Source organism: Theobroma cacao, chromosome 7, assembly GCF_000208745.1.
Source record: "Theobroma cacao cultivar B97-61/B2 chromosome 7, Criollo_cocoa_genome_V2, whole genome shotgun sequence".
Lineage (NCBI taxonomy): Eukaryota > Viridiplantae > Streptophyta > Magnoliopsida > Malvales > Malvaceae > Theobroma > Theobroma cacao.
Genome location: NC_030856.1, coordinates 8,404,619 through 8,421,434, shown reverse-complemented (window position 1 = coordinate 8,421,434; position 16,816 = coordinate 8,404,619). Strand labels below are relative to the sequence as shown.

At 35.0% G+C, this 16,816-nt stretch overlaps 2 protein-coding genes across 2 annotated transcripts; both read right to left on the bottom strand.

The window, feature by feature from the left end:
* Window positions 11,350–12,657, bottom strand: LOC18594387 (protein ROOT INITIATION DEFECTIVE 3). The gene has a single exon (XM_007021914.2). It carries the CDS (start codon window positions 12,655–12,657, stop codon window positions 11,437–11,439), a length of 1,221 nt encoding a protein of 406 aa, XP_007021976.1. The 3' UTR covers window positions 11,350–11,436.
* On the bottom strand, window positions 15,759–16,628 carry LOC18594386 (E3 ubiquitin-protein ligase RDUF2). Its single transcript, XM_007021913.2, has one exon. It carries the CDS (start codon window positions 16,515–16,517, stop codon window positions 15,759–15,761), a length of 759 nt encoding a protein of 252 aa, XP_007021975.1. The 5' UTR covers window positions 16,518–16,628.

Below are 16,816 nucleotides of genomic sequence, written 5' to 3'. Positions count from 1 at the left end.
GTTTCGTTACTGATACAAGATTGAAATGGAATGAGCACAGAGGACATTGTTAAAAGTCAATAAAGAAGTCAATTTGACTATCCCTATACGAGTCACAATAGCTTTGGCATTGTTAGGTAGATGAACATAACAATTTTTTGACTAGTTTGGCAGAATTAAAACTAGCTAAAAAGCGTGATATATGATCAATAGTATCAATATCCATAACCCAAGAATTTTGTTTAATCATGAATTGATTAACCTTTTTATATTTAGGTGGAAGGTTATTTGCAGTATTGAAACAAGAATGACAAGAAACAATACCTACAAAAGCTGAGTTGGCTAAATAAGGTTTTGCTTGCTGAGTGTTTGATGAATTGTTTCTACAGTCTTCACTACTTATGCTACTTTCATTGAGAAGAGTCATCAATTTTTGAATTTGATGCTTAACGAGTGACATCTGAGACATGGAACTTGTACCAATAAGCTCATCATTGTGATCTTAACCTCTTGTAGAATAATAATTTCAAGCAAAAACACTATTTACTACTGATTTTGATTTCTCGAAATTATCCTTACCTTTTGTAAATTTGAAATCTTTAGGAAATCTTATTAACCAATAACACTCCTCATTTACGTGGCCCTTTTTTCCACAATGACTACATATCAATTCTGCCTTAGTTTTCTTCTTGTTATATGTAATAGTTATCATAGTAGATGACTATTGCTGGATTTGAATAAATCAATAAGCTTTTTTGAGATTCTTCTCTTAAGACCATGTTATATGTTTTATCCAGTTTTGGAAGAGGCTTTATTGATATTATTTGGGATTTAATGTAGAAAAGCTTTCATTAAGGTCATTGAGAAACCTAAAAACCATATTTTTTTTATATTGGTTCAAGTATTTGTTGAAGCCAGCTAGATTACATTTACCACATTCACAGTGTGGTAATGGACAAAAATTTCTTAATTCCTCCCATATACCTTTCAACTTAATGAAATATGAATCCATTGTTCTAGTTCCTTAATTTATATTGCCTAAAGTGTACTGTAAATTGCACACATGAGTGTCATCAAGTTGTGCAAAATTTTGCTTACGAGTATTCCAGATTTCTAAGGCATTATCCATGTAGAAAATAGTCAATGAAATTGGTGGTGTAACAGAGTTTAAAAACCATGCCACTATTAAGTTATCGCATACAGTCCAGGAACTAAACAAAGGATATGTTATACTTGGTTTAGGTATTGTTCCTTATTCATTATTGCCAAGGCTAGTACTCCAAGCATTGTAGTTACTAGAGGTAAGTTTAGGGTTAATTGCCACTAATCCATGATTACTAGTGTGATGAACATCCAAAGGGGATTGTAGATCTTCTATATGTGAAGTGGTAGATCTAGGGTTTGATGAGTTATTTGCCATGGTTTGTGAATCCGTAGCCATGAGCAAAGTATTAAAACTTCAATTAGCAATGGAGAGATCAAGTATTAACAGATCGACATTCCAAACAACTAAGGGAAAAATAAATTCCAAGTAAAATTAACAAAATTCCTATCAATTCTAGATCTACAAAATTGAACATATGATTTACAGATCAAACAAAGGATAAACAAGAATTAAACTAATTGATGAGTTGAACCTATTGCAAAACCTCAAATAGATTCGAAGAAGATTTGCATTGATGAATTCCTATATTGTAACATCCCTCTGATACTATGTGAGAAGTATCGGAAGCTTGAGAGAATAAATGTGAAATAATTTTCTATATATTTCATTAATGAATTATAGAACCTAGCTTATATACACTAGTCAAAAAGTAAAGTCAAGTTTATTGTAAAAAGAGGGAAAAATGAAAATAAAACAAAAGCTAGTATAGACTAATTAACTTCCTAATTACCATAAGTAAAATAGTAAAAGCTCAATAAAATAAATGCTCAACACGTGTTTACTATTTTTTCTAATATACACGCTAAGCACATATGCTTCTTTTAGTGGTAATACAAGTTGAATTGCTTTCGTTCTTCTTTAAATTCGAAAAACTATTTTTTCAATATACACGCTCAACACATATGCTTTTTTAGTGTTAATATGCTTTGTACTGCTTTCGTTTTTCTTCAAAACAATCATAACTTTAGAGGGAGCAAAACCTTATCATATTTTCTCATTGTCATTTGATTGTTTCATTCTGATAGAATGATGATAAAGTTGTAGAATTCGACTAAATTTGTGTTAATCCCCAGCTTTGCTAAGGGTGATTAATGAAATTGTCTTATAGGATAGAAAGTCGTAGAGAAAGATGTTTATAGTGTTGACTTTGACAAACAACCCTTAACCTTTTCATTTCATTTAGTTGTTGTATAAAAATATGTTTACACTGCTGATTTTGACAAAGAATCCTTAACCTTTTCATTTACCTAGTTACCTTTTCAATAGCAGAAAGGATTATGAAAACAATGAGTTAGGCATGTTTAATATTCTGCTCTCAAGTTCAGAATTTCCCTTGTTGTCCTCAATCAAAATATGACATGTGTTCTCAATTTCAAAATATTCTTCTTTAAATACTTTATTTTACAATCGTGATACAACAACCAATTTCCACAATCTTAAAGAATAATATTTGTAATGATAACAACTGCAAATGATTGTGATATGAAGAATAATAGTGTGTCGACTGAGAAAGATAATGTGAAATCACATTTTGAATTGATCAACTATTAATATTAAGATTTTCTTAGATATCCAATCTTCAAACAAAAATATAACATGTATTCTTTATCAAAATAACTCATCTAGATATTATATATTATTTTTGTTAAAACTTATGATTGGATTTTGATGTTATTTTCGTAGTTTAAAAGTTGTAATAGTTATTCACTCTCCCTAAATTATGTTTTGATTAAAAGATATTTTGGAGTTTCAAGAACTAATTAGATAGGCGAATAATAAAATTAGGTAAAATTCATCCATAACTAGCCTTAGAATATCTTTATCATAAATAGAAAATAATATTGATTAAAAAACCAAAGTGAAATTAAAAAAAGCAAATGATAAGATTAAGATTTTGAAGGGAAAAATAGTTAGACTACCAAAACTATTGAACGTGGTTATTTATAGGGATAGAAAAACTCTATTATAATGAGGTGATTAGATAGATACAAAATAACAAGTGGTAGAATATTTGAAGATCATCCATCAACATGTGATTTAATCTATTTGTGCCATTTGTTAAGAAAGCAAATATATTCAAACATGCAAAATGTGTTGTGCCAACAAGGGCACGTGTTGTAGGTACATACACTCCTTAGAAAATTCCATTTCAAATAATCTCAATTTAACTTAATAAGAAAATATAAAAGAATTGTTTATTATATAATATATAATAGTAAGTAACATAACAAAATATTACTTTATATATTTTAATTAACTATATTAAATGATTGTTTTTTCCTCGTAAATGTTGATTTTCTTATTATCTATTTTTTTTTGCTATTAAATTTGAATGACTACTTTTGTCATTATATTTATTTGTTATCTTTCAGGTGTTTTTTATTATTATCTAATCTATTTGAATGATTAACTTTACATCTCATAAGGTGATGACAGATTTAAAATATTTATTTGATAACTATGAGTGAATAATCAATATTTTAGGACATTAATTGATTTTTTTTAGAAGTCTCATTAAGAAAAACTAAAACAAGCAATTAATGAAATCTAAGCAATTCAATAAAATATAGCTTTTTCATATAGATTCTATAAAAGATGAAATAACTAAAATATGAATTTAAAACATATTTTGTGTGTATATTTGTTTACACACAAAATAAGTTATTAATACAATTATATCTTTTTCACTTATAAAAAAATACAATTATATTTTTCATATTATATGCTCTCAAAAATATTAAATGATGATGTTATGGTATTTATTTGAAAAATAATATCTCTTATGATAATAATTTAAATTTATTTTAGACCTCATAAAATATAAGAAATACTAATAAATTTTGAATAGCTCAATAAATTGAATTTAATGTACATTTTTCAAAGTAATTAACAATAAGGAAGCATAATATTTAAAAAATCATATTATTTATATATGTGATAGAATATGCTCTTATTAAATAATTTATCAAAAAGTAATAATAAATTTAAAAAATAATGAAATTAAATGGCTTGTTTATCATTTCATTTAATTATACTTCCAAGACATAAAAAAAAGAAATGCAAGCAGCCACCGAAGATTTACTTTCCAAGGTTTCTTCCCCTTCGATTCTTGATGATCGGAGCAGGAAAAAAGGTCAGAATCAAAAGGATGGTCAAGAAGGGATCAAGCAGGGATCCACTATAATCCTTCCTTCTGGGATGTCTTAATGTCATTTGAAGGCGAAGACTTATTTTTATAGGACAATAGGGATTCAGATGGTGAGATCGGATTGGAAGACACCAATATGGAAGATTCTAGTAGTGAGCCATCAGAGATTGAGCGGGATTTTGATGCAGATTACACATTTGGGACTCGTAAGGGTGAACCTTCCCTTGATATCTCAGATTGAAAACAACAGGAGCTTGCTAGAAAATTGTGTAGATTAATTGTGGTATTCCTTTTAGGCCGTCCTATTTCTTACAAGGTGCTTTGTGATAGGATTATTTCCTTATGGTCGCCCAAAGGTAAATACAAAGTGGTTGACCTTGATGAAGAGAACTATCTGGTTAATTTCTCCTTGGAAGAGGATTATCTTAAGGCATTGTTGGATGGGCCATGGATGGTGCAGGGACAATACTTGATTGTGAGACCTTGGTCTCCTTCTTGCTACAGAGAGACACAAGATTTGATAGTGATTGTAGCTTAGATTAGATTCCCTAGAATGCCATTACATTTCTACCATAAATCTATTTTGAGTAGGATTTCAACTATCTTTGGTAAATTGATAAAGATAGATTATAATACAAATGTTCAAAAAATGGGGGAAATTTTGCTTGTATTCTTGTTGAACTTGATCTCTCAAAACTGTTATGCCTAAGGTTCTTTCTTAATGGACGTCTGCAACAGGTGGAATATGAGGGTTTACCAAGGGTTTGTTTCCATTGTGGTATCTATGGACATGTTCAAGAGGTTTGTCCTCAACAGAACAGTGAACAACCAGCAACAGTTCATAGCCCGAAAAAAGGTGACACTGCACAATTGAAACCATCTCTTTTCGATCCTTAGATGTTGATATCAACAAGAAAAAACAAGTATGAAAAGGGCAGGCAGTATCAACTATGGGAAAAGAATGGTGGCAAGCAAAAAACTCAATGGTTGCATTTTATGATTCTAGAAGATAAGGTGGAAGAGGATGCTGTTCCCGATTAGAGCATAGCAACAGGGAGACAAACGTTAAAGCATAATTTAGGTGGAAAAGAAAAGATTGAATTTTTCAACAAGAAGGTGAATATGACAGATTAATTGAGAAATACAAGTCATAGAACAGAGGACAAGGCAGGACAGGTAAATAAAGGAAATGAGAACCGTGTTGTGACCCAAGCGGATAATGGTTTGTATGTGAGGGCATTGGAGGGAAAAGAAGTAGAAAAAAAGTCTTCGTCCATGGATGTTTTGATAAGCAAGTGAGTTTCTTCCCTAGTGATAAAAGGTACTGAAGCAGATTTAAACGATGTCAATAAAAACAGAGACATATTGCCTCAAAGGATCATACTTGATCCAAACAAACATATTGTTGCAACAATGGTGGATAATAAGGTGGAAGATGGTCTTCATACACGTAAGTTGACAACTCGAAATGCAAAAATTGGAGGGGTTGCAATTGATGAAAAGAATTTTAAAACTACTGATAAGAAGATATTAACATGATTGCAAGATATGTCGATTAAAAAATAGGCTAGAGCTAAACCCATAATTACTACAATGCATTCAAATGCAATATCCATTTTATTAGAAGATAGTGGACTTAATTTAGCTTTCGAAGATGCTGTGGTGGAGGCAATAAAGTAACCTATTGTACCTAATGATCTTGACAAGTCTTCAACCACATTAGGTGAAGACATGAAGGTGAATTAATGGCCTACTTAAGGTCCGCACACTTAATTTCCTATCTATGTCTTTTAATTTTTTGGTGTGGAATTGTTAGGGTGCTGGCGATAATAGTTTTGTCAATTTGCTGAGAGAGTTTGTGAAACAAAATAACTGCTCCATGGTCGTTATAGTGGAACCAAGGATCAATGGGTTTCATGCAAAAAGAGTGATTAATTCAACGGGTTTTGAACGATCACATAGAGTGGAATCTACTGGCCTTTCGGGTGGTATCTAGATACTTTGGCAAGAGGCTGTTAAAATAGAGGTGATTGGGAATCATGCTTAGTGTATTCATATTATAGTTGAACATCCAATGGGAAACTTTTGGAACTTATCTGCTGTTTATGGTCATCCGAACTCGTATATTAGGAACAGTTTGTGGGAGGAACTTATGACGTTTGCCAGGTTTGTTTCAAAACCATGGTTGATAACTAGTGACTTTAACTCATTCTTATTTTCACATGAAAAGTCTAAAGGCTTTGTAAGGGGTAGTCTGCCTTGCTTGTACTTTTAAAATCTGGTAAATGAATTTGAACTAATGGACCTTGGCTCTAAAGGTCCTAAATTTACTTGCCGAAGAGGTACAGTTTCTGAGGGAATCGATAAAGCAGTGTGTAATATGTAGTGGTGGTTAGCTTTTAGTGATGCGGTCATTCATCATCTGCCAAGGGTAGGTTCAGATCACAGAACACTATTAATTTTAACAAGAGATGCCCGAGTTGAAAACAGGACACAAAACTTTAGATTTCAAGTAGAGTGGTTGATACATGAGGGCTTTGATGAGTTTGTGAAGTAAGCATGGGACAATTCAAGTAACATTCATGTCGCATTGGTGAATTTTTCTGAAAAAGCAAGGCAATGGAGTAGACAGGTTTTTGGTAACATTTTTTTATAGAAAAAAGAGACTATTAGCAAGATTAAGTGGGGTTGAGAAAGCACTTGAATTGAGATCTTATAGTTACCTGATAAAGTTGGAGTTTGGTTTACGTTTGGAATATGAAACTGTGCTAAAGCAAAAGGAAGCGTTTTGGTTTCAAAAATCTAAGGTAGACTGGTTGAAGTTTGCCGACTGTAATACAAGATACTTTCATCTTCGAGTGAAGAAAAAAAAGCTGCAAGCTAAAAATTTTACGTCTCAAGATCTTAAATGATGAATGGTGTGATGATAAAAGGCAGTTACAGTTGCATGTTGTGGATTTTTTTTTCAAAGTTTATATTCTAAGGAAGCCAATGATCTCCCACCATACCCTATTCGGAATAAATTTCCTATTTTACCTAAGGAAGCTCATGAATTTATTAGACATTCGGTTGATAAAGAGGAAGTTAGAGAAACGTTGTTCGAGATGAAACCCCTTAAAGCACCATGTTTGGATGGTTTTCCTGCTTTATTTTTTCAATCACAGTGGAAGGTGGTGGGACAAAAACTAGTGGAATATATACAGGGTGTTTTCAATGGCGCAGAGATTGGTCATAATATGTGTAATTCCTTTTATTGTTTTGATACCCAAAACTGGGGCTCCTAAGCATATCTCATAGTTCAAACTTATTAGCTTATTGCCAGTTACTTTCAAAGTTTTAATGAATGTGGTAACCAATAGATTAAAATCGTATATGAGCTTATTGATAGATGAATCGCAAGCTAGTTGTTTTCCTGGGAGACATATCGTTGACAATATAATTGTTACTCAGGAGGTAGTGCACTCTTTTCAAAAAAAAAAAGGGACGGAGGGGATGGATGATGATTAAGATTGATTTGGAGAAGGCCTACGACAGATTGAGGTGGGAATTCATCCATGATTCATTCGTGGAAGCTAAAATCCCAAGCACCATTATTGATATTCTAATTAAGAGTTGGAACAATAGTAGTTCTCAAATATTATGGAATGGGAGGCACTTGGATAAATTCTCCATTTCGAGAGGAGTGCAACAAGGAGATCCATTAACCCTCTATTTGTTTGTGCTATGCATAGAATGACTGGCTCATGGTATCAGGCAAGTTGTCGATTAAAAAGTGTGGAAATAGATTAGTTTGAGTAGACAGGGGCTAGCCTTATCTCACTTTTTTTTGCTGACGTCCTCATACTTTTCGTGGAAGCCTTGGAAGTCCAAATGGAAGTAATAAAAGACGTTTTGGATGATTTTTGTGCCTATTCAAAATCGAAGGTGAGCATTGCAAAATCAACTTTCTTTTGTTCATAGAATGTATCTAGAGAGGTAATTAAATCCACTAGTGGCTTGTTCTAGCTTTTCTTATTCTAAAAATGTGGGCAATTATCTTGGAGTCCCTTTATTGAAAGGTAGGAAGAGTGTTGGCATCTATAAGTATCTTGTTGATAAAGCTAAAAGCAGACTGAGTGGATGGAAGGCATCATCCTTATCTTATGCAGGCTGTTTAACTCTTGTCAAATCAGTACTTTCGAGTATTCCACTATACACAATGCAAACAATTTCTATCCCATTAGAAATTTGTAAAAAAATTGAGTGTTTGTGTAGAAACTTTCTGTGACATGGTGAAAGTCAAGACAGGAAGGTAAACTTGTTGAGGTGGAATACACTTTGTAAACCTAAGTCACAAGGAGGGATGAGCATTCGAATATTATCTTTGATGAATGACGCTTTTATTCTAAAATTATGTTGAGGACTACTTTCTAAACCTGATGCACTTTGGGTAAGGGTTCTTGTGAACAAATATAATTTTAATAGAGCAGGTTACTTATATGATCCTATGCTCCGTGGGTGTTCAAATGTATGGAGATCAATTAGTAGGTTATGGGGTGAATTCATCAAACATGTGAGATGGTCAATTGGGGATAGTGCTCTCGTTAATTTCTGGACTGATTTTGGGTAAATGAAGTGCCATTGATTAATTTTGTAGCAGATACGGGTTTCATGTTAAATCCAAGTGCACCGGTAAGGGATTATATCATGCCTAATGGAGTTTGGGATAAGGAGAGGTTAGCAGCTACCCTACCAGCCGAAGTGGTGAATCAAATCCTTTACATTATTCCCCCCACCTTATCGGCCTCACCAGATATGCCTTATTGGGCTCTTTCTCCTTTTGGATATTTTACTATTTCCTTAACATATGAGCAATTAAGGAGTCCTGCTAATTCTAGTCAAGTAGAGAACAAAAAAATGTGGAACTTGGCTTAGGATTGGAAAGGTCCCAAAAGAATATGCTTTTTCCTATTTCTTTATCTGCACAAACACATCTTGACAAATGTAGAAAGAGTTAGACGTAGGCTTTCGTCAGATGCGTCATGTCCTCATTATCATGGTGTTGAGGAAACATGTCTCCACTTGCTTAGAGATTGCCTTGTAGTAGAGGCTCTTTGGAGGCGTATATTGCCTCAAATTGGTATTAATCAATTCTTCCAAGCACCACTGATTGATTGGTTGTGTAAGAACCTTAATCTTAAGTATCTCTATACCTTCGATGTCCCTTGGAACATTGTTTTTGGTATAGTTTGCTGGTATATTTGGAAATGGCAAAACTTGTTTATGTTAAAAGGTTGTGAACTCTCCATTGAAAGCCAATTGAGTATAATCAAAAGCATGGCTGTGGATACTCATAACACATGGACAACCCTTCCCTTGCTAACTGGGGGTTTGAGTCGACAAGAGGAGATCCTAGTGGGATGGACACCACCGCCAGAAGAATGGATAGCAATGAATTCGGATAGGGCGTACAAGAGTGCAGTAGGGACTACTTCTGCTGGAGGAGTTCTGAGAGACACACATGATACTTGGCTAGTGGGATATGTATGCAAGTTAGATATAACTTCAGCCTATCGTGCGGAGTTGTGGAGGGTCTACAAAGGTCTCCAACTGGCTTGGGAGTGAGGCTTTCGCAAAGTTAAATTACAAATTGATAATAAGGCAGTGGTTCAAGCGATCAGCTTTTTTTCTGCTCATCCTTGCTCTAATCTAGATGTAATTAGAGCAACTAAAGGCTTGTTAATAGGCATTGGGAGATTAGTATAAGTCGCATGTATAGGGAAGGGAACAAAATTGCTGATTTTATGGCTAATCTGGGATTTGAGTTAAATTCTGATATTACTTTGTATGACTCTCCACCAGAAAAGGTGTAAGTGTCCTCTTTACTCTTGAATGACATGATGGGAGTCTGTATTCCACGTTTGATTAATCAATAAATTTCATTTTCAAAAATAAAATTAAAAAAATAATGAGGTGATAGACCACCAACATTTGACTAAAAAGTTTAATTATGATCTAATAATAAGCAACAAAACAAAGAACATATGCCATAATTTTTTCTTATTAAAAATCAAAATTAACTCATATATAGACTTTATGAAAGTGAAGTTGTAAGGATTTAATTTGATTTCAAATAGATTTGAATTCAAGTTAAGTTGGGTTTGAGTCGTTAGTTTTTAGAATTAAATCGAGTTCAACTTACTTGAATGAATTTTGAGTCGAATAAGTTTTTATATAAAAAATATTCAGATTATTTTGAGGAATTTCCCATGATCAATTTAAGCAAACAAGCAACCATGGTTCATCAGTTTAAGCATATGATAATGTATGGAGACAACTCTTATGCCCACTTTATATATAAGCAACCCTCAGATTGCACTGTCGCTTACTGAAGCATTTTTTATACAAAGGACTGATGATGAACTATGTTACAGGGAGCCTAATGTACCCATGTCCACACGTTTTGGATACAGATATGGCGACTGGATCCTTGTTATTCGTAACTTAGATGATGAACCTCATGATCAACTATCCTACTGCCTTGTGCCAGCCATTCCAAGCAAGCCACAATAAGTGAGCTCCTAAGTTCGGAGGAAATCAGATGCTCCTAACAGCTTCTTGTATTCTGACAATGAATGTTAGACATGACAGACAGGGTCAACCAGATGGCTTTGGAAGGTGTCTTATATTCAATTAATCAAAGCAGAATGAAATTGTAGCTCAATTGCAGATCAAACAGGAACCCTTGTCCTGATTGACACGATCAGCTCGAAGGGAGAGAAACAGGGATGCACAAGCAAAATGTGAATGTTGCTCCCAACATAGACTCTTCTTTTGTCTGTACTCTTTACATTTTCCTTGTACTTCATTCTCTCTCTCTCTTTAGTTAGGTATATGTTTAATTCTAATTTCCCTAACGTCTCTCCACATTCTATTTATCGTTTTAGTTGACACTTTTATTTATAGAATTGTAACATAACCATGCAGCACTTGCAGGTTCCAACACGCAAAAAGCAGCTGCAGATCACAAAGAAACAAACATACCAAACGAACAAAAAGAGAGGAAAGGAATATTTGAACTACTTCATTTGTCTTCATTTTGCTTTCGCATAGAGAAATTTAGAAGCAATATCTCAATTTGTTTTACATGGCATAGAGTGAAAGTTTACAGTCCATGCTTTTCTATTTCACTGTTGCTGCCAGGACCTCTCTTGGCTTCCTTGAGAATGAGCTCTAAGAGCCTTTCATACATTGAAATTGCAGACTCAAGCATATCGATGGCTCTGGTCCTGTCCTTTGCAGCCACCTTTAACACATCTTCCAAGTCTAATGTGTCCTTCAATGACCTGCTCAGCTCGACCCCGTTTAATCCACCATATTCATCACAGGAGTTGTTGGCCCTTTTACCAACTTTCAAGCCTTGCCCCATACCATTAGCCACCACCATGTCACTAATGGATCCCATATCATTGCCAAGCCCCATAATAACCTGTCCTGTTTCAATTTCCCATATATACACTTGCCCATCTTCTGAAGCAGATACCAAATTCTTCCCTTCACTCGTCATCACTAAAGATACAATCCCACCGTCATGCTTTTGAGGCCAGGTGATGAATTCGCGGCCTCGATTCACGTGCTTTTTGCTTCCAACATTTAGTGACCCCTTATAGATGAATCCATCAGAACCTGCAGCAAAGAATTCTCTCTTCATTTGATCCAATGCTACCCCCATAACTGCACATGGGAATGTCACTGTTCTCAAGTTTGTTCCATCCAACTGTCCCCAAAACTTAATTGTGCAATCCATCGAGCATGATATTATACTAGAGTTGCACTGTGCTATTTCTGTCACTGAACCATCATGCGCAACAAATCCCTGCATCATCAAGTCTCTGGAGTCCTGATCAGGCGATGCCTCAACAAGTTGAAAGATTGGAACAAAAGAAATGGTACCATCATCACCACCTGATATGAGAAGTGACCCATCTTCACCTATTCTGAGGCAAGAAACAGGCTTGCTATGTGCAGAATATGATCTAAGTATATCCCCTGAAGGAACAGATAGAGCATATATACAACCCGAAAGACCACCAGCAAATAAATACAAGCCATCAGGGCTAGCTGCTAATGGTGCAACGGGTTCAGGAACAGGAAAATTATGCAAGGCTGTTGATGACCACCAATTGTAGAGATGAATAGAGCCCGAAGCCGTCTCTGAAGATACATGAGATGCAGCAATGAATGAACTTCCAACAAGGACAAGGCCATGGCAAGGTGACCTGCTGCCGGAGAAGTGACATAGAGGGATACCTGAGGCAGAATCAAAGGCAGTAATGGGACCATCAGGGGAGCTGGTGAGGACAATAGGATGTGAAGAAGATGACATATTTTTTCTGGTATGCTAGAGGACATAAAATGAGGGGAATAAAAGGTGAGTTTGTGAGGTGGGGAGTGGTTAAATGAGTACCTCCTTAAGGAGGGAATTCTGGGGTCCTAGGCGTTGAAAACAAGGTGGTTTTAATCATCAAATTTGGCAGCTTTCTCCATAAATGCTTAAGCATTTTTGTCATGTGAATGTGGCCTTGGTAGTGGTTTGGTGGAAGGCAATTCATGGCCGTGTGATTTGCAGAAAGCTACCTGGATGATTGGTTGATAATAAATTTTTATGGTTACTTTAATGGCATTGGCATTTTGTGCAGTAGTAAATATATTACTCTTTATTCCATTAAATGTCAATTAATTAGCATTTTAAAGTGAACCCTGTTTTTGGCTAAAAAGGTGAAAGTGGACCCTATTATCCCCATCCTTCATTCCCTAGTTTGCAATTGTGACTAGATAATAATAGATTTTGTCATAACCTCCCAATTGAAAATTAAGGAATTAGACTTAAAAAAGAAAACAAAGGGCTCATGCAAAGTACAAAATTTGGCTTCAAAACAAACATCCACATGCAAGCATGTAAAGGAGCAAAATATTTGAACAAGTTTGAGCTAACACAGCAGCAATATTTGAACTCCTGTTCATAAAAAGCATGTACAAGAATAACTTTACTTACAGTCTCAGGCACTTGCAAAAGGGTTAAATTCAGGCCAAATAACAAGAAAAAATATGAAATAGAGCTAATGAAATTATATCTGGTAGACTTAATGAACTTGCTTGCACAAAGGGAAGTATACAAGGTGCTTTGTATATTAATGCCTTCTCAGTTCTGTAATTAGACAAGGCCACTATGGTCTGGTGCTCTTGATAAGCAATTCATGACATATCTACATAAGATACAACTATGGCGAAACCTATTAACTACAATCTGCACAAATGCACAGAAGGGCGACCTATGATCCACATCAGATAATTACAGCAGCTGACCTTCAATGTGTCACCACCCTATTTCATCGTCCAGCGTCAACATAGACATCATTTGGTACTCACTCACAACCGCAAGCACGTAAAACCAAAAACCAAAGGATACTCAAGATAGCATAGATGTTCTTTCTAGAAACTTTTGTAACACCATTGATAATGAAACGAAGCCCAATAGCATAAACAGGAATAAAAATCTTTTCAAAAATAAATATAATTGGATAGAACCAAAAGGAATTCTTAACAGTTAAAATGATAGTCAGAAAAAAAAGAAGAAGAAGAAGAAGAAAGACTAAAGTAAAATGTGGTAAGGCTACTTAGATACAGAGATTAACTTGTCTCCATTTTCCAAAGTTTGCTGAAAGCTGAAACAGGAAAAAACTTGGGAAATAATACTGTCAGAGGTTTATAAACAACATTAAACCCGTTGTTCTACAAACTGTATGCCCTTGGAAATTTAACAAAAAGGAAAATTTGTCAGTCAGCAATGACGATTATCTTCACAACCAATATACATAGCTTTCCTTCAATCTAGACTTACCTTCCATTCACAATAAGAACAGTAGTTTAACCGAGCAATCACCATAGTCAAGGTCTCAAGAGGTCAAAGTACATGCTGTGTATCAATTGTTAGAGTGTTCTTGTTGCTTGAAAGCTATATGCCAACTCTGCACCAGTTACTTTATTGTCAATGAATTTACAATATGGAATGAGAAAGCATTCAGGGTGTGAGACCTTTATCACTCCTGCAGCTATCAACAAAATCACCTCATGGGAACAGAAGCACACCATAGTAAGAACGTCCACTAGCTGCAAATATTGTAGACAAACTTTGCCAGTTGATTTCATCTCTGTCAATTATATACAGCATAGCAATTCTCATGGAAAAAATGAATGCATAAGAAAACTGCAGAAAGAACTACTTATTACATTACAGAAAGAAATAAGATCATCATATTGTTTCTCACTACCTGAAAGATGTTAGCCATTTTATTCATAGTGAATCGATGCAACTGCATATTTCACGATACTTAATCCTCTGATGGCATTCCACCTGTTAGCTATTACAACAGAAATTGAGACCTTGTCAGCGTCCCTATGATATGCTTTGAACTGATGGGTGTGACCAGTTACAAGGATATCGACATCCAATTGCCTTTGTGTTATAATCATCCACTCACAGGGAGACTGAAAGCAGCGGTGAAAATCTGTTATCCAAAACCGGAGAAGGGTATCTAAAACTAGCTAGGAAAAGGTTCCCACATCTCAGATTGCACATGGGACACCTGGATCCAACAATTTCTCTCTGCTGGAAACGACCTAGCAGTCTGTTAAACATGACACTAGACATCTTAAACAAAGTTCAGACAAGTCAATGACACGGTAAAACAGCTTCAAGCTCTAAGTTGCTCCTCAATCCCAAACATTATTTCTTGCATCCAACACGAAATGACATCAACGAAGGGAACGCTGAAAAGCTCTTCACATTTTTCATTGCATTATCACTCTATAGATGGAAATGGATACAATCGTATCATGATTACACAAAGTGGATGCAACATTGTTGTCCACTTTATTGAAATATCAAGTAAAAATAAAAATGAAAGAAATTCCCTATTTTTATATATGTAAAAAACTTGGGAACCAAATCTATTCTGTATTGCAACTATACATACAGGAAATCAGGATCTAAATTAAGCATATATTTCAGTATTTGCAAACCCAAACAATAAATTGGAGTGTCATCGGACAGGCAAATATTTTTTACATTCAAATGTAGGGTTAGATCAAACAAAACGTAGAAGTACACAGACTGGAGGAAGCTAACACCTGGTAATACATCAGAGAAGTAAAAGAAATATACCAAAACCAGATCAAAACTAAATAGAACAATTAAAATAACTGAAAAGCAAACACAAAAAACTAATAAAAAGAAGAAAATAATATATTCTTTCCATGTATTGCAGACTTCCACCATGTACAGAAAGCTTAAGTTCATTAAGCCATGGATTGTTACAGAAACAAAATAACTAAAACTAGTGAAAAGAAAAAACCTCTTCAAAAGCAATTTACAAGTTACCAAAAGTAGAAGAGGTTTATCAAGAAAAACAAAAAAGGCAAAACACTTCACTCTGTGGGCATCTCAAACCGGCAAACAGGGCAATAGTGGCTTTGCTTCAACCACTTTTTAATGCATTCGCCATGAAAAGTATGGGAACATGGCATCTGAAAAGCATCTGATCCAACCTTGAGTTCCTCCAAACAAATAACACAGTTTTCAGCTTCCAAACGCCTTTTCTTGATAGTTTTTTCCTGTTTTTTACCACGCTTTGCAGGTTCCACTCGCACTCTCTTCAGCATCTTCTTCACCGATGACTCCTTGGCTGGAACCATGTTATAGTTGCTTGTTTCAAACTCCGATGCGGATTCTTCCAGAGCTCTTTCAGTCAAATCCTCCTCTTCCTCGTCCGGTACGTGTTCCACAGACGTTCCCCATAGATCTGCTTGCAAAGGAAAGACTTCACGTCCCTTATTGGACTCCGAGGTTCCGATGCTTAGTCCTTGTCGGATGATTTCATCAATGAACTGGGGGTTGGGGTTGATTCTGAGTCGCACTAGCATGGGAGCAAGGATTCGGAAAGTCCGATCATAGCTATCCAAAGCACGGAGATCAAAACGAATGGTTTCTTGGGAGAATATAGGGGGTTGGTCGTCAAGATCGATGAACTGATCGGTTACGCAATAGTGGAGCCTGCGTTGGAGTTGAAGGGTGACGGTTAATTCAATTTGAAGGAAACCGAGAGCGGGGTAAGAGATTTCAGGATCAGCCCGAGGCTGATAAACAATGTGTTGCAGGTCCCTGCAACGGTAAGTGGAGGAAGCCATTGGAGAAAAATTGCTGAGAGGAAAGGTTTTCTTTTGAACTATCAGAACAACTGAACAAGAACTGGAACTCAGTGGTAGTTATAAAGAGAAGGGAGTTAGTTGCTTGCCCGCCAAGCAAATAAGTAGGAGTTTACCGGTGAAATGCTAGTTGTAGTAAATCCTGCATGTAATAGGAAAAGAAAATACTTTTCATTTTTTTTACATAAAAATATAAAAACTATAAATTATTAAAATAAAACTGTAATAAAAAAAATCTTATAATCACTTTGTCTAATTAATGTTTAAATTTTAGTAATTTT

Bases quoted from the DNA above. Each gene is read 5' to 3' on its own strand.
- LOC18594386 (XM_007021913.2), bottom strand. From the start codon at position 16,517: ATGGCTTCCTCCACTTACCGTTGCAGGGACCTGCAACACATTGTTTAT.
- LOC18594387 (XM_007021914.2), bottom strand. From the start codon at position 12,657: ATGTCATCTTCTTCACATCCTATTGTCCTCACCAGCTCCCCTGATGGT.